This window comes from Balaenoptera ricei, chromosome 2 (assembly GCF_028023285.1).
Source record: "Balaenoptera ricei isolate mBalRic1 chromosome 2, mBalRic1.hap2, whole genome shotgun sequence".
NCBI lineage: Eukaryota > Metazoa > Chordata > Mammalia > Artiodactyla > Balaenopteridae > Balaenoptera > Balaenoptera ricei.
Genome location: NC_082640.1, coordinates 20,190,607 through 20,212,489, shown reverse-complemented (window position 1 = coordinate 20,212,489; position 21,883 = coordinate 20,190,607). Strand labels below are relative to the sequence as shown.

Sequence of the window (21,883 nt, the reverse complement as noted above, 5' to 3'; positions counted from 1 at the left end):
TGGGCGTCTGTACGTGGATCGCCCTCTGACAGGTGGACATGGGAGAGGGATGGGCAGTCAGAATGCGCCTCCGAGATGGGAGGCCGGAGGGAACTCTGGGTGCGTTTCTCCAGTCTGTTAGAAAGGCTATTTCCAGGTACCTGCCCTGGCACAGCGTGCCCTACTAAACCCACTGCGGCTGGGCTGAGGAGGGGCGGCCCCCCTGGCGAAGAGAGTGTGGGGCAGAGGTTCACTTTCCTCTGAAGTCTCTGGGTTTCGGCCGGCGAAGAGAGGGAGAAACCAGGACGGGCCGAGCTGGAGCGAAGGCCGCTCCAGCCCTGGGGCCGAAGCAGCCTGAGAGGCGCACAGAGCCCGGCCCTGAATCCACCAGCCGCTCGGCCGCCAGATAACCCCGGGAGTTAAGCTCCCAAAGAGAAAACGAGGCAACGCCTGGCACGTCTTGCGCGTCCCCGGCCGCGAGGCTCCCGGCTCCCTCCTCGCCGCGAGGCCCCCTCCCCCAGCCATAATTGGACACGAGCGCCGATTTTGGTGCAATGCGAATTAGCTCCAGTCGCCCAGTCGGGAGGGCCAGGCAGGCTCGGGGAGCGCCAGCCGCGGGCGGGCGCCGCGCGACCCGAGTCAACGCCCACCTCAGCCAGCATCCCCGCGGCCGCCGCCTCCCGTCGCCATAACAACCAGCCCCCGCGGCCGAACCCGCGCAGCGCCCGGACGCCCGGGGAGGACGCCCCCGCCCTCGGCGCCCAGCATCCGGGTGGCCTCGCGCCCCCGCCCTCGCCCTCGCCCCCGCCCTGCCGCGTCCTAGCGCAGCGCAGAGGCGCCCTCTCCCGCCGCCGGAGAGGAAAGCCCTCGCGCCCCCGAGACTTGACTTTGCAGAATTAATAAAGCAGCCCCGTGGGGCCGGGGTCCTCCAGCACGCGCCTGGGCGCCCGCACCTGCCCGGGTCCCCCGCACCTGCCCTCTCCCGGGCTCCAGGGCGCGCGCGGCGGCGGGAAGCGTGGCCGGGCGGCGACGGCGGTGCCCCGGCGCCCGGGGCACGGCGTTCCCGGGGAGCAGGACATCCCCGAAGGCGGCAGCACGCGGGAGGCGGGGAGGCGGGAGGCGGCCGGGGCGCGCGGGGAGGGCGGGGAGCCCGCGGGAGGAGGAGGGGGGAGGGAACAGGGCGGGCGGCTGGGAGGGAGGAGAAGGGAGGCAAGAAAGTAGCAGAAAGTGAGGCTGGCAGCCGGCGGCAAAGGAGCCGGGCGAGTGGCGGCGGCGGCAGGAAGTCTGTGCCCGAGACGCGCAGAAATAAGAGCCAGGGAGGGACCGCGGCGGCGGCGAGAGTGAAAGAGGAAACTGCAGAAGAGGAAGCTCTGCCGCAGCACAAAGTCTCCTCCGGCTCCCGCGCCGAGCATCCCCGCGCCGCCCGCCCAGCCCTACGGGACCGGCTCGCAGCCGCCGGCGCCCCCGCTGCGCCCGCGCCGCTGCCCCCCCCGCGCCCCCGCGCCCTCGCGCTCGGGCGCCCCCTCCTCGTGCGCCCACCCCGGCCCCCCGCGCCCCCGGCCGCTCCGCCTCGCTGCCCTCTGCGCACGCCGCCCTCGTCTGCCATGGCCCGGGAGAACGGCGAGAGCAGCTCCTCCTGGAAAAAGCAAGCTGAAGACATCAAGAAAATCTTCGAGTTTAAGGAGACCCTCGGAACGTAAGTGGGGACCGAGGAGTAGAGGGTGGAGGTGGCAGCGGCCACGGTTGCAGAGGTGGCTCCCGCTGCCACCGCCGCCGCCACCGCGGTAGGAACCGGCGGGTCGCCGCGTCCTCATTGTCCGGTTCTCGGCTCTGCGTGCCCCCTGCGTGCCGGCCGCGTGGGTCTGCGCCCCGCGGGCCCGGGTGGGAGCCGCTCCTGGGCGGGGGAGGCTCTGGGCTTTCGGGGTCAGTCGCAGGCGGGCGACTTTTCACTTCCCTGGCACCGCCGCCCTCTCGACTTCTCCCCACGCGTGACTGTGGGCTGAGCATGGTGGATATTCCTGTTTACTGGCTGCGTGCGTCTACTCACCGTTTGCATCGGCGCACCGTGTCCGCGAGAGACGTGGTCACGAGAAAATCGGGCTCCAGGCATTCCCATTTCTGTTCTTCCATTATGTATTCTTATAGAATTGACATCTTAACGTACTAGGTGTAGGCAAGACTTTGGATGGCCGCGCGATTAAGGAAGGGAGGAATTTCGCAGTGTTCAGGGTCACGTGTGGGCAGAGCCTTACCTGAGCGTCTGTCCATTTCACCAGGCTCGGCAGCACACGCTGGGGTGCGGGTCGCCAAGGGGGGGTGGTCTGCGAGGGTCGCTGTACCGGCAGTTTCTCTCTAGGGCTGTGTGTAGTCCGAGGCTGGTGGCAGAGTCTCAAGAAAGCAGGAATAACCACAAGTCCGTGGCAGGAAAGCTCCGAGCGTGTGATGCTCCGTTCAGCTGCTGTTCTCTTTCTGCCCAGGAGTTGGTTTTTGTTTGTTTTGTTGTGGAGTGCCTCAGAATAGGTAGGGAGGCTGATAGTGAAAGAGAATCGGGCACTGCTGGAGGAGTCTGAAATTGGAGTTATTTTCTCCCCTCATGTGCTCGGTATCTGTCAGCATATATATTCATACACATACGTGCTGTATGAACCGAACGTTTTGCAGGGGTTCATGGAGGTGTTCATTAGGCTGGGAAGAGATAGAGGAGGTGTTTCATAAGAGAAATCAATGTGCTCTTCTCTCCTGTCTCCCTTAAAGCCCCTTTACTTGTTATTGTGGTTGGTTTGCTTTTCCAGGACCACATTTTCAAACCCAGATTGTTTTCTGTCCCATACTCAGGGTCCACTGAGTTGTTTGGTCACTTTCCCTCCCTCAGCCCCATGTCTGCAGTGGTCCCCCAGAGCCCAGGTTGTGACGGTAGCATGCCCGCCATGCTTCTGGTCCTGGGGACGCACACTTGCCGAGGATGAGAACAGGGTCTCCCAGCCGTTGTGCTCGCTTCAGGAACGCAGTCTACCTGTGGGTGTAGACTTTCTATCTGTTGGAAAGAAAACAGAAAGGACTTAGCCTTTTCATAGAGAGGGGCTTGGGGCTGCCTCTTAGCATGGCCTGTTAAGGGGTGAGGTTTGTCCAGAACTTTAGAAAATTATCGTTGAGGTTTATTTGGGTTTGGGGTAGTGACTCTGAGATGCTTAAGTTGCCGAGAAAGAAGAAGTGTGTGCTTGCTGGTCATCTTGAGACCGATGATGTGGTCTCGGATGAGGGGACGGGAGAGAGTGGAGTCCCATCGTGAGAGAATGTGTTCCTTTGCCAGGTGCATCCCCACCCGAGCCCCTCGAGCTGGTCCCTCTGCCTGCAGCCTCCAAGCAGACCGATGCAGCTCCCCTGACTGCCTCCTGCTCCCGGGAGAGCCCCGCAGCTGCCCCTCTGCCGTGGTTGGGCTGCTCAGCCCCATGAGCTGCGGCTTCATTGAGTGGCTCCTGCTGTGGCAGGTGCTGTTTGGGTGTGACTGCGGGTGGTTCCACCTCTGGGCAGGATGGGGACTTGCCTCATGGTGACGGAGAGACCGTACAGCTCTTGCAGAACAACCTCTTGGACTCTGGCCACATTCCCCATGAACTTGGGGATGGGTCTCTGTTAGGGTTCCAAAGCTTTGCTTTCTGTCTTGGAAAGAATTCTTTGAAAAGAAGCTTCCCGCTTTGGTCCCGTAGTGCTGGCAGGGGTTCTAGAAGAGTAAAACACAAACAATAAAACGATCAAAATGTTTTCACTCAATAGCATGATAATAATAGTAGTAGTAAATGTAGGTGACTTTATTAAATGAATACCAAGAACCAGTTGTTATTCTAAGTGCCTTAGGTATAGTAACTCATTTTACTCTCATGTTAACCTGATGAAGTGGGTATTTACTTTTATCCCCACTTGGCAGATGGAAAAACTGAGGCAACAGAGAAATTATGTGACCTGCCAAACAGGAGCTACTTATTGAATGGAGCTGATTTTCGAACCTAGGCAGAACAACTTGTGATTATGCATGTGGGCTTGAGCCCCTCTGTGGATTATATAACAGCAAATGTTAATAATAATTTGACTAACTTTAGTATTTGGAAAGCTAATTTTAATATTAAGGTAAAGAAATCATAATTATGGGGTAACCTTTTATCCAAACATGTAACATGTTAAAGCTTTTGGATTATCAACACCTTTTTGTCTCTTGGACTTTCTAGAAGTGGTCCAAAGTTCAGGATGCTTGTTTTGCCCTGGGCCAAGTCCAGAGATCTTGACCTGAGTCTAAATAGAGGTCAATTCTGGTTCTGTTAGTGTGGATTTTGGCTTTGGGCTCTACACTTGTTTGCAGTGAAACCTAGCATCAGTCAAGGGTGTCAACAGTTACAATTGGGATTCATTTCCAAGGTACTCTGCAGGCCCAATCATTTTGTTTGTCACACTTTTACCATATGCTTTTAGGATCCTAAGGCAGGAAAGCCCTGCCAGGAGCCAGATTGTCAGCCCACAGTGTTAAACTGCTTTTAAAATAAAGCACTGTGAAGGCTCAAGGAGCACTCACTTGGCAAAACCTTGTAATCTGATATCTGGCTGCCTGATCCAGTACCTTTCCGTGCAGAGCAGAACCTCTACTGTTGAAGGCCAGAGGGTCAAGCCGTTTAGACCGTGTGGTCAGCGGGACCTTGCTGGAGGGTGGGAGCCAAATGGGAGTGAAGGCTGGCTCAGAAGGGTGGGAAGAGAGCTGGAGGAAGCAAAGGACAGCATAGGGGAAGGAACCCACTGTGTGGTTTGGGCCTGGGTTTTCTGATGCACCTGAGTTAGGCCTCAGGAGAAACCTCTCAACTTAGGACCTTCAGTATGGCTCCCTTTGAAGGGGAAACCCAGGGCCTAACCCTACCTCTGAACAAGGTGGGAAGGCTTAATTACTGTTGATTAATCAACGCCATGTTTTCAGATCCTTGCCTGGCACGCCAGATTAATGTGGGATCAAATAAATGTTGTGTAACAGCAATTAGGAGTCGTAAACATTTCTGTGGTGTGTTTGCCGAGGCCGTTCAGGCATCTCTACCGTAGGTGTCTTTCCACATCTTCTGAACCAAGACAATGAAAATAGGCCATTTGGAGAAAGATACGGATGGGAAGAAAGGTTTGATTGTGGTGTCCAGAAAGTACCCCAGACTCATGGAAGTGGCTTCTGTAATTGCCACGCCATGAAAGGCATCTGGACAGAGGAGGCCCTGATAGTTGACACAGAATGATTCTCCCAATATACCTCATTTCTTCCCCCAGAGTATGGAAATGGCACGCCCTGGAAAATAGATCTTCATCTCTGCAGGGTATGAATACACGCCTTTCTTACAGACCGAATGTTTTGTGTTGAAGTAATTGCTGTTTGTGGGGGGCTGGAGCGGGCACCATGGAGGCCTTGGGCCTGGGTTCAAGGTCTGACTCAGCTGCTGCTGGGGTGTGTGGCCTGTGGGCTGCTTGGTCATTTTTCCACATGACCTGGTCTTAGCTTCCTCACCTGTAAAATCAGGGGGAGGGCAAGGAAGATGGGATGATTTTCAAGTGCCCTTACAACCCTAAGATTTTTTGGCTTGTCTGGGTAACGAAGGCACTCAGTATAATTTTTCGGGAGCTTTCGTATGTAGCTAGAGCAGCTTAGCCCTATTTGGAGGGACATTTTTATGCCCAGGCTAGTAGCAAAGTGATACAGCTCAGGACAGGAAGTATTAACCCACTTGATGTCAGTAGCACAGTGCCTTTGCTTTTTCATGAAATGAGTGCCTGCTGGGTGCTGCTTTAGGAAGAGTATAAATAGAAATTTCTGTGGGACCAGCACTGTCTTGTCCCACTAGTGTCTTCCGTACATGCCTTGTTCTGAAATTGCTCAATCAGTACACCTGTTGAGGACACAGATGATTGATTTATCTGAAAGCCCGGGTAGAGCACAGACTCACCTGTTGTTTTGTGGGAAGTGGGTGTGTGTGCGTGGGTGTGGAGGGAGAGGGAGATCGCAGAGCTACCTGAGGTGATTTGCGTGTTTGACCGACTTAAGAGTATTTATTCTGAGACTACTCAAAATTTTAGTCTGTGAAAAGCATTTAAAAGAATATTACCAAGAGGAGCAGAGAGGTGGGCAGCCCCCAGAGTGCCCCCCGAGGGTATCCCAGCTGCGGCACTGGTTAGAAGTTTGCATTTCTCAGCCCTTTGTTTGAGGCATGATATAAATTCAGCCTCTTGTACATTTAAAAATATCTATCGAACACCTGCTATATTCTAGGCACCGGTGCGCGGTAGTGGGGGAGTACAGCAGCGAACAAGCAGATACAAATGCCTGCTTTCCTGGAGCTCACATTCTGGTGAGGAAGCCAGAAAATAAAACATGAATCAGGAAAATGTAGCGTATGTTATCTAGTATACACGTTAGGGGAGAAATGAAGCAGGGAAAGGGGATTTTTTGGAGGGGGAGGTGAGGGTGGCTTGAAGCAGGGTAGCCAGGGAGGGCCTGGCTGAAGAGCTGCTATTTGAATACAGATCTGGAGGCTCCAGTGGAATAGCTGAAGGTAGAATGTTCCCGTCGGAGGGAACAGCAAGGGCTGTTTTGAGCAGAGGCGTACCTTGACCTGACTCAGGTGTTTCCATCATGGCTGTGGTTGCTGTATTGAGAATGAATGGACGGGTTGAAGGGCAGAAGCGGGGAGACCAGCTCGGAGGCTATGGAAACCATCCAGGGGAGAGAGCATGGTGGTGGAGGACTGGGGCGCCGCTCCGGAGGTGATGAGAAGTGGTTGGATTCTGGAAACATGTGGAAGGGAGAGCCGATAGGAATTGCTGGTAGATTGGGTGTGGGATGTGAGATTCGCCAGGGATTTGGGGTTGGAAGAAAGATGCCATTTGTTGCTTTTGGTCAGTTTTGTTCCAAGGATTTTCTGAGCACCTGCTCTGTGGGCACAGCAGGGCTGTCCATGTTCTGGGAAGCTCTTGGAAAGAGTTTGGAGGGAAAACTCAACATCCTTTGGGCTCCTGGGTTCTCCTTGTGAGGGACTCTTGGATTTATTTATTTGTTTATTTTAAAAAAATTTTAAAAAATCTTTGGCCACGCCACAAGGCACGTGGGATGTTAGTTCCCCCACCAGGGATTGAACCTGCACCCCTTGCATTGGTAGCATGGAGTCTTTTTTTTTTTTTAACATCTTTATTGGAGTATAATTGCTTTACAATGTTGTGTTAGTTTCTGCTGTATAACAAAGTGAATCAGCTATATGTATACATACACCCCATATCCCCTCCCTCTTGCGTCTCCCACCCTCCCTATCTCACCCGTCTAGGTGGTTACAAGGCACCGAGCTGATCTCCCTGTGCTATGCAGCTGCTTCCCACTAGCTATCTGTTTTACATTTGGTAGTATATATATGTCCATGCCACTCTTTCACTTCGTCCCAGCTTACCCTTCCCCCTCCCCGTGTCCTCAAGTCCATTCTCTACGTCTGCATCTTTATGTCTGTCCCGCCCCTAGGTTCTTCAGAACCATTTTTTTTTTTTAGATTCCAAATATATGTGTTAACATACGGTATTTGTTTTTCTCTTTCTGACTTACTTCACTCTGTATGACAGACTCTAGGTCCATCCACCTCACTACAAATGACTCAATTTCGTTCCTTTTTATGGCTGAGTAATATTCCATTGTATATATCTGTGCCACATCTTCTTTATCCATTCATCTGTCGATGGACACTTAGGTTGCTTCCATGTCCTGGCGATTGTAAATAGAGCTGCAGTGAACATTGTGGTACATGACTCTTTTTGAATTATGGTTTTCTCAGGGTATATGCCCAGTAGTGGGATTGCTGGTTCGTATGGTAGTTCTATTTTTAGTTTTTTAAGGAACCTCCATACTGTTCTCCATAGCGTCTGTATCAATTTACATTCCCACCAACAGTGCAAGAGGGTTTCCTATTCTCCACACCCTCTGGAAGCATGGAGTCTCAACCACTGGACTGCCAGGGAAGTCCCAGGGGACCATTGGATTTTAAGGCTAGTCTCTTTCTTTCCAAGAGCTTGTGTCTGGGATGGGCTTTTGAAATATCTCCTCTTCTGTCACAGGGGGAAGTCATGATAGGCTGGACATTTGAGCAGCTGGACGAACTGGTTAACTTTCTGTGAAAATGCTGGGTTTTGCCTCTAGAATTATCAACAGGAAGATCACTTTGACAGGTGCACCTGTAACCTACAACTCTCCCACTTGATTTGGGAATTAAAGCCCAGACGTTCTGTGAAAAATAATAAACATGCGAACTCCTGCTACTTCTTTCTTTGATAGGATGTTTTATGTTTGGAGAGAAAAAGCCAAAAGTTTTTCTTGGTTGCAAAAAAGGTAAACCCTCGTGGCCCTACCGATTAGTATGGTGGGATTTGGGAAATTGCACTTTTTAGAGCTTGTTCCCGGAGGGGCTAACGAAGACTAGGTCTCAAGTAGAAATTTCTGGCTCAAACTTGGCAACCGAGTGGACAGTAATTAGACTTGGCAGGTGGACTTTCTTGTCCTCTCAGAGGAGGATTTTAGGGGTTAACTTGTTGAGTTTTTTTTTTGGCTGGGTCTCCATAAATCCCTTTAATCTTTCCTTTCCCCAAATAAATCTCCGTAAATCCCCTTCAATCTCTCTCCTTCTCCTCCTCTCCCCTCTGGGAGGGCTTAGCATTGGTCCAGCAGGGCACTGTCACATTATTGGACAGCTTACACCCACAAGGGTGGACCCCAGGACCTCACATTGCCTCCAATCCTCATGAGATTTTGCAGGAATCGCCAGGGAGCCCACAGCCCCTGGGAACACATTTCTTTAATTGAAGAACGAACCGCTTATGGGTGGCCAGCACGAAGCCTGGAGCCCTCGTCAGCTGTTGCAGTTTTCTCTTCTGACTCAAGATGGTCCATCCAATGCGCGAGGACACATGGACCCTGGGAGACATGCCAACATTACCTTCTTTTTCAGTTCACGTTGGGTACCTCCCTTTGACTCCCTGTGGTGCAGGAGATCACCTTTTCCTTGGGCTAGTTTTCTGTTAGATCCTTCTTGATTTTTAAAAATGTTTATTATGCAGTATGTGGATTCTTCAGGTTCGAATCAGACCAAATGGATGCCACAGGCCAAGTTCATTCCATGGCATGCCAAGTTCATTCCATGGCAGACCAAGTTCATTCCCTGTCTCCAGTGGTCAGCTGTGGGTCTCGTGCTGTTTTTCCTAGTATTTCAGCAGGATTCAGAGATGGAGGAATGCATTTCTTGGTTAACACCGGATCTTGAGGATAAGCTTAAATACAGCGTATTGGCTGAGGCCAGGCAGGGGAGGCATCAGGAGGCAATGAACCGTACTAGAAAGGCAGCTCGAGCACCACCCTTCATAGCTGCATCCCTCTTGATGTCCATCCTTCATCTTTCTGAGTTAAGATGCAGGTGGAAGTTGCTGCCTTGTGGGATTCCTGTAAGGATTCAGTGACATCTATGAGGTGCCTGGCACATAACTGGGATTGAGTAAACAGCAACTGCCATCAAGTTTTAGTTGCCTTCAGCAGTTGTGGTGGAAGATAGCTACCCTCGGATATTCAGGGCCAGTGCTGTGAGGAAGAACATGTCAGTGTCTGTTGGAAATTGATTTCTGGAAGCTCCTGGGGCAGAGATGCAGAACAGCGCATACTTAACCTCCCCCCGCAAAGTTGATTTAAGAAACCATCAACAAGTCCTCAGTCAACCAGGGAAGAATATTCGCTGGATATTCCACGGGGCGCAGTCCTGAGCTGCTAAGAACGGAGGATCTGAGGTCACCAGGCCATGGGTGCAAATCCTGGGTCCACTGATTCCTAGCTATTAGGTTTTGGGCAAATTATGTCACCGTTCTCGGCCTCGTGCCCTCATCTGCACAGCAGGATAACATTAGCACCCGATTTAAGGGTTGCAATGAAGGTTAGATGAGGGCGCGGGGAAACCCCTTAGTGCATGGGCATGGCCGTGAATCCGTGTGCAGGAAATGCTCCTTCTCTCTCCTTAGCCCCTGCGGGGCTGACACCCTGCTCCTCAGAGGCCATTTGCCCAGATTTGGGGGGTCCATTGCGCCATCCAGCACATGCTTCCCACAGGAGGCTGTTTGGTTCCCCTGGCGCTGGTGTTCACCAAGAGCCTCAGCCCCAAACATCCTTCAGGCCAGCTCGCGTGTTGAGTGACCTAGTTTGCTGCATACATAGGCTCATCCCCTCCCTGGGTTATGTCATCAGCTTTGTCTCTCTGCACCTCTCCCTGCACCCTGAGCTGTTTTTTTTTCTTCAGTCTATCTCTACATCAGCTTGTGCAAGACGCTCTTCTAACTGCAGTTTCTGTTGTCGCCAGCAGCACTTAGATCTTGGTGCAGCTGTGGCCCTTCTTGCAGCTGAAACGTGCTTCTTTCTGGGAATGGCTTCAGCCTTATCTGCTTTGGTTTCTTATTGAAAATAACGTTTGGCTTGGAGGACCGAAGCAACTTGTTGATTACAGTATTCCAAAACGTCACTGACTTTTGTGAGTTTAAATTCTCTAGGTAGTGAGTTTATTTTAATGCTAGAGTTTTCACACATGGCATCGTGTCTAGGTATAGACCGCATGAACGTGTGTAACAATTTACTCAAAAATATCCTTTTCAGGGATTGTGTGATGGAGGATGGGAGAAGTTTAATTTCCCAGGTTTCAGGATGTAGGTAAAACAGTTGGAGAGCTCATGTCTGAATCGGGTGAAATCCCTCATCTTGACCTCTCCATGTTAACCCTTTCCATGTCCTGACCAGGTCTGGGGTCACAGTTTATTGGTACCTCTGCAGTGCAGTGAGCACGGGAAGAAGAGGCTCCCCAACTAGACAGAGTCAACATTTTTACCGGTTGAGAGGCCCCCTCTCTGACATTTATAACCACGGCTCACGTCACTGAAATTGCTTTTACGCCAAATTGGATTCGGGGCTGTAAGTGGAATCCTAAAGGTATCATATTCAATAGAACCTCGAACAGTCCCCAATTTTCAAGTGACGTTCCTGCCTGCCCCGCACACGATGCCGTCCCCTCCCACCAAGGCCCACAGTGTTGTGGGAAAAAACAAGGAAATGAAGCTGTGCTAAGCGGAGAGGTCTGGTGGGACGATTGGGATGGGGGGGCAGACACCCCAGGGCCCCTTCCTCCTGCCCCCCAGGGCTCTTCCCATTTCTTTAACTTTCATAAAAATGGCTGCTCGCAATTTGCCTTAAAACATTAGAAGATACAAATGCCTTGAAATAGGTTGAGAGACCAGCCATCTGTGATGTAAGTGATTTTAAAGAAAGTACTTTCTCCTCCCACGTGAAACTGACAAGAACTAGCAGTTTGGCTGGAAGACAGGAGGAAAGTAGGTAATTGTGGTTTTGGAGCTTTGTGGGGGGCGGGGAGTGGGGAGGTGCAAATGAGTTCCAAACTGGGAAGTTGAAAGCCAAGTGAGGCAACTGGGAGAAGGATCCCAGGCCGACCGACTGATTAAATAAACTGGGTTCTAGGGCTTCCCAGCGGTCCAGTGGTTAGGACTCCGCGCTTCCACTGCAGGGGGCATGGGTTCGATCCCTGGTTGGGGAACTAAGATCCCATGTGCTACGTGGCCAAAAACAAACAAACAAACAAAACTGGGTCCTAGACTGGCCTGGGTCCCGAAAGGGAGGCTGCTGTAGTACTGCCTCTGTGACCTTCCCCCTCCCCTCCTCCCGCAGCACAGCCCCGGCTCCCAGGACCTGGCTGGGACATTCACACTGTAATTCAGCCTCACTGGCATTGGTACTCAAGGCTTCTCTAGGTGTGAGCGGGCTCCTTACCCCCATGAGACATTTCACTTTCCTTAAAAAATATGCCTTGAACAACCACCACACCCAAAAGGTGAAAATGAACTTTGGGGGCAGACCTTGTATAAAAGTTGGGGACAGCCTGTATCTGGCCCTCGTGTACAGGAACGATGGTGCTGGGATTCGCTCTGCCTGCGTTGGCATGGCCAGTGTCAGTGGAGTTTGTGGTCCTAGTCATGGTAACAAAAACCCGATGTTGACTTTTTAGGGCCCTCTTGGCTCCTTTGACAACTGGGAAATAGAAGACCTAATATTTGGGTGTGGGTGTTTTTTAATTGTGGTTTAAAAAAATGCATAACCTAAAATTTACCATCTTGACCATTCTTCAGTCTTTAGGGTCCTTTTGGCTCCTTTGACAGTTGGGAGTTAGAAGACCTCGTATTTGAGTGTGTGTGTTTTTAAGTTGTGGTTAAAAAAATGCATAACCTAAAATTTACCATCTTAACCATTTTTAAAAAAAAATAAATTTATTTATTTATTTTTGGCTGCGTTGGGTCTTCGTTGCTGTGCACGGGCTTTCTCTAGTTTCGGCGAGCGGGGGCTACTCTTTGTTGCAGTGCGCGGGCTTCTCACTGCGGTGGCTTCTTTTGTTGCGGAGCATGGGCTCTAGGTACGTGGGCTTCAGTAGTTGTGGCATGTGGGCTCAGTAGTTGTGGCTCGCAGGCTCTAGAGCGCAGGCTCAGTAGTTGTGGTGTGCGGGCTTAGTTGCTCCATGACATGTGGAATCTTCCTGGACCAGGGCTCGAACCCATGTCCCCTGCATTGGCAGGCGGATTCTTAACCACTATGCCACCAAGGAAGCCCCCATCTTAACCATTTTTAAGCCTATAGTTCAGTGGCACTAAGGACATTCATGTTGTTGTGCAACCTTCACCACCATCCATTGCCAGAACCTTTTCATCTTCCCAAACTGAAGCTTTATCTTCATTAAACACTCACTCCCCATTTCCCCTTCCTCCGGCCCCTGGCAGCCTCCATTCTGCTTTCTGTCTCTGTGAATTCAGCTATTCTAGGTATCTCCTATAGTGGAATCAGACAATTTTGTCATTTTGTGTCTAGTGTATTTTATTTAGCGTAATGTCCTCAGGGTTTACCCACATAGTAGCGTGTGTCAGAATTGCCTGCCCTTTTAGGGCCGAATAATATTCTGTTGTATGGCTAGACTACATTTTGTTTATCCATTCTTGATGAACACTTGGGGCTGCTTCTGCCTTTTGGGTTTTGTGAATGATGCTTTATGAGCATGGCTGTCCCTCTTCAAGTCCCTGCTTTCAGTTCTTTTGGTTCTTTCATTTCATACCCAGAAGTGGAATTGCTGGGTCATGTGGTAATTCTGTGCCTCATTTTTTGAGGTACTCGCAAACAGTTTTCCACAGCTCTGTGGTGTTTTGCAGTTTGCAAAATACTTTTACATCCACGATTCCTCCTGCGCCTTAGGACAGCCCTGCGAGTGGGGAGCAGTCATTGCCCTCATTTTACGAGAAGAACATGGAGGTTCTGAGAGGTGAGATGAGTCAGGAGAAAAGGTTGCCGAGTGGGGCTTGGAGATCGGAGTGTCTTCCGACTCTGAATTCAGTGCTCTTCCTTCCCCGTCGTGCTGCTTACAAGCTGGTTAGTGGGGACAGTGGGAACAGAGAACACTGATGGATGAAAAAGGTACCTCCTCGTTCTGTGGATGTGGTGTGGTTAGGTGACCATCGGAGCCCGTTGTGTGCTGTCAACCAGCTCTGGTTTGTAACCTTACTGATTCCATGGTGTAACTACTCCCGCTGGAACCACTTAAAGCTACCCCGGGCTTAACAACCGACTGCAGAATTCTTTTTTTTTTTTTTTTAAATTAATTAATTCATTTTTGGCTGTGTTGGGTCTTCATTGCTGTGCACAGGCTTTTCTCTAGTTGCGGTGAGCGGGGGCTACTCTTCATGGTGGTGTGCGGGCTTCTCATTGTGGTGGCCTCTCTTGTTGCGGAGCACGGGCTCTAGGCTTCAGTAGTTGTGGCTCGTGGGCTCAGTAGTTGTGGCTCGTGGGCTCTAGAGCACAGGCTCAGTAGTTGTGGCTCACAGGCTTGGTTGCTCCGCGGCATGTGGGATCTTCCCTGACCAGGGCTCGAACCCATCTCCCCTGCATTGACAGGTGGTTTCTTAACCACTCTGCCACCAGGGAAGCCTCCAAAATTCTTGAATGAGGCTCTTGTGAGCACGTGTGAGTTGACTCAGCACACCTTTGGAGGAAGTTGAGGTCAGGAGATCTGAGTTCAGTTCTGGCTCTGTCGCTTCAGAAGTGTGGAACCTTGGTCGTAGCCTCTCTACATCTGGATTACCTTGTTTGTTAAATGGGGAGAATGACACCTGCTTCCATTACAGACCTGTTGTAAAGCCTGAATGAGATAAGGTACGTGCAGTAAGGCTTTATTCAAATAGAAGGTGTTATTATGTTGCGAAGATTATAGCTTTAAAATAGTTCTTTCTCATAAATGTTGGTGTCATGCATACTCTTTGGAACCTAGCTATCATCTTTTGGGCACAGTTCCCGAGAAGTTGGGCCATGGTCAGACTTGACGCTGAAAGCATCAACGCAAAACCCAAAGTTTCATAGTATATTTTATCTAGGTCTGTTCAGGTGTATGTTGTTTTTGTTCTCAGTGTTTAAGCGATTGGTACCTTCAGAAAAATTCTTTAAAAATTATAAAAAGGACATGTCATCCTGGTAGAGAATTTAAAAAATATGGAAGAGTATGAGGAAGATGATGATAATCAACTAGTTGGCTGGATGGGTCTTGGGTCATCAGTCCCTCTAGGGGGCGGGGAGATCTCAGGAGAGACCCCAGAGGTCAGCGGCTGAGGGTGGGTCTCTGGGGGGGTGGGGTGGGGCTGTGGTTATTCACTCACTGCTGTGGAGATATTCCAGTATTTTACCAACTGGTCTGATTGGACCACTGCACACCAGTTGAGTATTGGCTCTGGAAATAGGGGTGGTGGTCTTTGTTGAATGCGGTGGGTGTCCGATTTTTTTCAGGGTGCCGGTATTTTGTGTTAGTTTGGCGCTGGTGGTGGTGCCATCGTTGGGATTATTGTCATGATTACCCTCTCTACTCTCATCACCACCTCTAAACACCTACAGAGTCAGCAGTGGGACAGAACCAGGTGCCAGCAGGAGACCCTGCTCAGCAGGCTTCCAATGGGCTAATCACCCATGTGAGAAGAAGGAGGTAAAAAAGTATTCATGTCCAAGTGTGCCTGACTCCCCTCGGTTGGGGTAGGACACAGGAACCTAGATTCTCAGTCACTTCATGGCATGAAATAACTACTGTTCGCTATGGACTGAATGTTTGTGTCACCCCAAATTCATGTGTTGAAATCTAACCCCCAATGTCATGGTATTAGGAGGTGGATATTAGCATAATATCCTCAAGGTTTATCCACATGGTAGCATGTGTTAGAATTGCCTTCCTTGGGCTTTGGGAGGTGATTAAGTCATGAAGGTGGAGCCCTCTTAAATGGAATTAGTGCCCTTATAAATGAGACCCCAGAGAGCTCCTTTGCCCCCTCCACCATATGAGGACACAGCGAGAAGGCAGTTGCCTATGAACTAGGAAGTGTGCTCTTACCAGGCACCAGATCTGGCCATGTCTTCATCTTGGACTTCTGGGCTCTGCCTGGCTGGTTAGGCTCCCAGGCAGGGTTCTAATGGGGCATGGATGTGGCAGCCTCAGGCAGATCCTGAGTCTTCAGGATCAATGTGGCCACTCTCCCCACCCCTCAAGACTGTTCCTGGTGGCCTTCCTTTCTTGTAGGAATTCTTGAATGTATAATATATTCCCTAAGTGTGATCTCATCCTAGGATCGCAGGAATGGTCCAGGTAGATGCAGGGACCTCCAAAAAGCTTGGTTAATCCTGAAGGTCCTAAGAGCTGGGTGTCCTTCCAAAGCTTTCCAGGAATTTGGAGTTTGAGGTCTCTTCTTCTAGCATGGCCAGGGGGTTAAGCCCTAACCCTGCCAAAAACTTCTGGGTTCATTGAACCCTGAGTAAACTGGGCCCCTCTTTACAAGCCAGGTCTGCCCCATAGGAATGAGGGAAACTTGAACTAGTCCTGGTGCTAGAAATTCCAATGGGTTTGTCTGGCCAAAGCCATCTGGAAGTGTGCCTTCATTTAGTCGCCTCAGTCAGGCTTCAGGTAAGACTTTGGAGAACTGTGAGACTGATTCCACAGTTTTTTCTTTTAAAAAAAATTCATCAGATATTATAGACCGAGATTCTGCTCTGTGCCAGGCACTACGGAAGTGTTGATAAGACAAAATGTGGTTCTTGTCCCTGGGGAACTTTTGGGGGAGACAAACATGTAATTACACTTCAGTGTGATAGCACTGCATGGCGGGGACACAATATGGAAGCTGCAAAGAGGGGCACCTTGCCAGAATTGGGGCTCAGGGACGGTGAGCTGGGCTGTTGCCTAAGAAGTCAGAAGTGGAAAAGATCTAGCATTCTTCATTACTTAATGAGCTCCTGCTTTATGCCAAAGAGAAAGCTGGCTTCTGTAAGACAAAGGAAACATATAGTTTTAATAATAATAATGATAATAAGAATAGCAACCATTTATTGAGCACTTACTAGGTGCTAGGCACTATGCCAACTACAGTATTTTACATGAATTTTCACATTAAATCCTCATAGCAGCCCAATATAATAGGTTCCATTGTCATCACCATTTTATAGATGAGGACACTGAGCCCCAGAGAGGTTAAGTAACTTGGCCAAGGTCACACAGAACTATATGGAAGAATTGGGATTGGAGCTTAGGTTGGGTTATCTGTCTGGGGCCGAAGCCAGTGCCCTTAACTATTATATCATTGTACTAACATTCTACCGACTTCATAGGTTGGCACATTTTGTCCCCTGAACTCTTAACAGAGCACATGGTGACATAAGCATGGGGCAAAGTGTTTTGGGGTTTCCAAGGGAAGGGAAGTAATTTTTATCAGAAGTAATAGATGGAGACGAATCGTAAGAGCAGGTAACTGAATTGTTTTCCTAGTAGAGCTTCTCCAGTGGCCCATTTTCCAGATGGCAGCCGTGTATTCATTTAACCAGTGGTGGTTAAGCTCTCACTTATGGCTGGTGCTGTACCAACTGGAGATTCAGTGGCAAATGAGAAGAGTGGTCCCTGCTGTGTCCTCCAAATATGCTAGACCTGTTCCGACCTCTGTGTCCTGCTCGTGTAGGTCCTCCTGTTGCCATCGCTCCCCATCGATTTTCCAGGGTCTTAAGATGCTAAGATCACTTAAGTCTGCTCTCTTCCATCAAGTTTCCCCAGACATCAGCAACCCACTTTGGACTTCTCTGCTTCTGTTCTTTCCAGTCTTAGAATCATATTATTGAGGGTCAGCCGTTGCAGGTTTTTTCCTTTGTGAGAATTTTCTCCAGCTGGTGCAGCTCAGAGCTGCTCGCTGGGGACATTCTCACCCACGTGGTTTCCCTCCCAGGTGTTTCCCACAATGCCTTGCACCCTGAGTAATAGGTGGAGAGTTTGTTTGGGTCAGTGTTAAAAATCCCAAGTAATAAAATTGTCTCCATGATCTCTTAGGAAGCTTGCTTTTCTAAATGTTTTCATTACTGATAAGCTCTTCCGATCATTCTGCCCGTATTTTCTCCCTCTGGATTTCATCTTCAGATCGTCACCACTTTTCCACGTGTGGCTTACCCACCCGGTGGATTAGCTGCGGTGAATTTTTAATCTGTGGGGCTTTGCTTGCTTCCTCCCTTTGGCAGCCTCTTTCTCTTGGCCGCCATGGGGCTGCGCTCGGAGAAAGAAAACTGGTTGTCAGGCTCCAAAAAAGAGTCTTCCTCAATAGGAAGGCCCAAAGCTAAATAGAAGTGATATTTGGATTATCACGTCCTTCTATTCGTTTTGTGGCCACGGTTGGTTGTGTCCTGTGGTATCCTGTTAAATACCTCTACTTTCTATTATTTTCCATCTTGGGATTTCCCCCCAAACACGGCTTGTTGCAGTCTTGAGGTACTCATGGAAGCAATATGTAGTTGGCTTTTTTCATCTTTTCCTTTGCAATCAGGCCTTTCATAGTTTTATGACTTTTTCTGCATGCTAGTGTGTCCAAACCCAGGGGCGATCCAAGGGGTAGTTAGCAACTGTGCTGTTTTTCTTCTGAAAGTGTGATGTCTGTAGAACTGACGATGGGATGAGAAATTTCTGGGCACGTACAGTAGTCTTTCCTGACGTTCTTTCCTTCAAAATTAAACAAACTCTTTGTCTCAAAGTCCCAGATTCATTGACTTGGAGGTAAAAGTTTTCCTTGCTCTCAGTACCTGGGCCAAACCTCCTGAGTGCAAAAATGTGCAGTGTTTCTTTTGCCAACCTATTTTCTGAGGAGGTCGCTGGTGTCCCTGGGAAGGTGTGGAGGTGGCTTGAAAAAGCCTAATAATGGCTACCAATATTTGAATATCTTCCAGGTCTGAGGTCTTTCACTGCCTGCTTGGTCACTTGAAGGGTCATTTAATCCGTCAATAACCCTGTGAATTAAGTACTGTTTGATAGTTGAGGAGAGCTTACTGGTCCCAGGGCACGTGATTCATAAGTCACAGGACAGCGATTTGGACCTAGATCTGTCTGAAGAAGCTTCTGGAAGGCTGTGCCCAGCTCACAGCTGTGCTGACTGAGGTGAAGCAGGCTTCTCCAGGGTGTGTCCTGAAATGGTCCTGGGGGCTCTGACAGGGAGACTTGTGTCCTTGTGTGTTATGACCATTGTCACTGAGTCTCCAGAATGTCACCACGGCCACCCTTCTCCTCGGGCCCATCAGAGCCTTGCTTTGGAGCTTGGAGCCTGGAAGTAGTATTATGTTCAGTGTGTGGGTGAGGACACTGCCACTTGGAATTCGTGCCCTGGCTCAGGCTCGTCAGAAATCTCTGTGCTGGAGTCTTCCCTGGAGGTCCAGTGGTTAAGACTTTGCCTTCCAGTGCAGGGGGTGTGCATGTTTGACCCCTGGTCAGGGAGCTAAGACCCCACATGCCTCTGGGCCAAAAAACCGAACATAAAACAGAAGCAATATTGTAACAAATTCAGTAAAGACTTTAAAAATGGTCCACATCAAAAAAAAAAAAAAAACTTAAAAAAAAAAAAGAAACCTCTCTGCCGAGAGAGAAATGGGCCTCATCACATTGTTACAGGCTGAGGATAGATTTTGTTATCACGTGGCTATTTCCGTACTGGCAAAATGAAGAAAATCATATTGAAAACATCGAGAGAACCCTGAGATTTTAAATCAGACTATTTGCCAAAAAGAAACAAAACCAAGCCAAGCCAGAGCACTCACCTCAGGGTTCTGGCAAACAAAATGTTGCTTTGGAACTTAAAAAAATACACATCATTTATAGCATAGATATCCATTAGCAAAAGGTCGTGGAAAACACAGGCAGATAGCCAGAAATTCAGACCAAGTCTGGTTTATTTTCTCAAATGGCTAAAACATGTACAGGAGTGTGATTCTAGCCCAGGCTCTCCTGTATGAGCTGGCATTGAGCTGGTTCTTAGTGGCAGTTGAGTGACAAGGGGACAGATATTCTTGATTCCCAGTTCAGTGCTTTTTTTCCTCACTGAAGGGTTTTTTTCTTTTTTTTTATTGTTGATGTTCTGCTCACACTAAATAATTAGCTTTGTTTTCTTATTGCAATGTATTGTAAGTGCTTTTCAAAAATGTGTTAGAGCAGATTTACTTTTTCTCAGGGCTTGTTAATTTAAAGAAAATGACTATTAGTTGTGCAATAAAGACCTCATCATATATGATGGACCTCACATGGTTTCTTTATATTTTCATTACTTGGAAAACACCAGGAGAGAGCCAATAGGAATATTAAAAATGTTGAACACCTGCTCTGTTAAGAAAGACGTACCAGCACAGTATGCCACGTTACTCATTGTTTCTTTTCAGGTTATGTTTTAAAATCTGTTTCTCTAATGATTTTTATGCAAGATCACCTTTTCCTGCTGTCACAGGCAACTTCTTAGCATAAGAAGCAGTTAACACTGGATCTTGTACTGAGTTCACATCCAGAGGTATTAGGAGCCAAACTGTTTAACATTCCAATTTGAGATTCTGATTTTGCATGTGGTTAATTTTGGAGAAAGTGTCTGACACATGTAGCTGAGCTCACAGACCAGTTCATAGTCCTTTTGGCCTCATTCCTCTGGAGTCCAGAGTGACCTCTGGGGCCCTGGACGCCCACCCCTCCTGGGGCCAGCATCCTGGGTGTGCAAGCTTCATAGTCACGCGGGGCCCTGCGCTCAGAGGGCCCCAGGCTTCGTTTAATGAGCTTTTCCCGCTGTCTTGAAATTCTTAATATTTTTTGAACAAGGATTCCCCCCCCACCATTTTGATTTTGTGCCGGGTTCTGCAAATTACATAACTGGTCTGATCCCTTTTAATAATAAAACTTGCCTCTCCACTCCTTTCAGCCTAATATCAAAGGTCTTTTACTGATTGATTAAAATTTTCTTAGGGCTAGTTGTTAAGGTTTATCAAATACTGAAGTTCATTGGATTCTTGGGAAACTCTTGTATTGTGATATCTTGGGTAATGAACACTACCCGGGTATGGGCATACATTTTTTAGTATTAAAAAAATCTCTGAGGCACTACTTTGCAAAAATTCGAGGTGCTCCTAGAATGTTGTGGCCTGCTGGCTTTCTTGGTATTATTAGGGATCTTATAAGTAGGTCGTGGTCTGTGGATGGGGAGACAGCATTCTCTGCCCAGCTCACCTCCTCACCAGCTATGTGTGTGTGTAGTGCTGAGCCTCTATTTGTAATTCATAAAATGGGGATAATAATGGCCCACACTGTATAGGATTGCTTGGAGGTTTTGGTGAGATGACTCACGTACATTGTTTTTTATTTGCATAGTGTCTGGTATATACCAAATGCTCAGTAAATGGTAGCCGACATCGCTTCATTTGGGGCCAGTTTTTGCCATTCTGATTCATGGCCAAATATGATACCTCTAACTCCTAGTTAGAGGTTGTTCAAAAAAATGGGTCATCAAGTAGGTGGATCGGCATGAATCCTTTAGGAGAACGTGAAAAAAGGGGGTGTCATTTTGAGATGTCGTTCCCTGCATATGAAAGGCAGGGATTGATAAGTTTCCTGGCAATTGCTAAGTCAAAGAGTAGCCAGAAATACTATTCGGAGTATCAAATTGAGACTGCAGCTCCTTGTATATGTGTGTGTGTGTGTGTGTGTGTGTGTGTGTGTGTGTGTATACACACCCTACTACACCACCCTACTATATTACAGGCCCTATGGATACAAAATGAAAAAGGCACATATACACACTATGATCTATAAAATACATAATCAACAAGGACCTTCTGTATAGCACAGGGTACTCTGCTCAATATTATGTAATGACTTACATGGGGAAAAAAATCTGAAAAAGAATGGATATATCTATATGTGTAACTGAATCACTTCGCTGTACACCTGAAACTAACACAACATTGTAAATCAACTCTACTCCAATATAAAATAAAAAACTAAAAAACAAAAGCAAAAAACCAAAATGAAAAAGTCACCATCACTTCTCTCCTCAAGGAACAATTAGAAGGGACTCTTTCATGATATTTGCTACATGATTCCTCAGAACTGGAAAAAGGGAGGCATTTGCTCCTGTGGGTTTTCTCTGATGTAAGATCTGCAGGGTCTTAGGGCTTTGGTTGCAAGGCATGATGGGAGAAGCTGGACATGTTAATAAGTGTGTTTGGCCTGCATAACTGTAGCAGGGAGTGGGACAGGAATGGGGTCAAGAGGAAGGGGGCAGCTCTGATTTCAGGATTTCAGATGAGCCTCTTCTTCCTCGGGTTTGAATCCTGCAGAGCACGGACCGTGATACTGCTTCAGCTTCTGATTAAGTGGATACATGATTTCAAATATGAGCTAACGGTTCATGATGCTTCAGGGTTTCAGTCACACTTGTCGCCTCTTTTATGTAATAATGATTCAGTTTTACAACAGAA

At 48.7% G+C, this 21,883-nt stretch overlaps 1 protein-coding gene across 2 annotated transcripts in view; it reads left to right on the top strand.

Annotated features, from left to right (window-relative positions):
- The first annotated feature begins 1,583 nt into the window (after window positions 1–1,583).
- CAMK1D (calcium/calmodulin dependent protein kinase ID) overlaps window positions 1,584–21,883 on the top strand; it is a 405,430-nt gene continuing 385,130 nt past the window's right edge. For both annotated transcript variants that reach the window (XM_059915320.1, XM_059915321.1), the window contains exon 1: window positions 1,584–1,675. In XM_059915320.1, coding sequence (XP_059771303.1) covers window positions 1,584–1,675 — 92 coding nt within the window. The remainder of the gene's footprint in view (window positions 1,676–21,883) is intronic.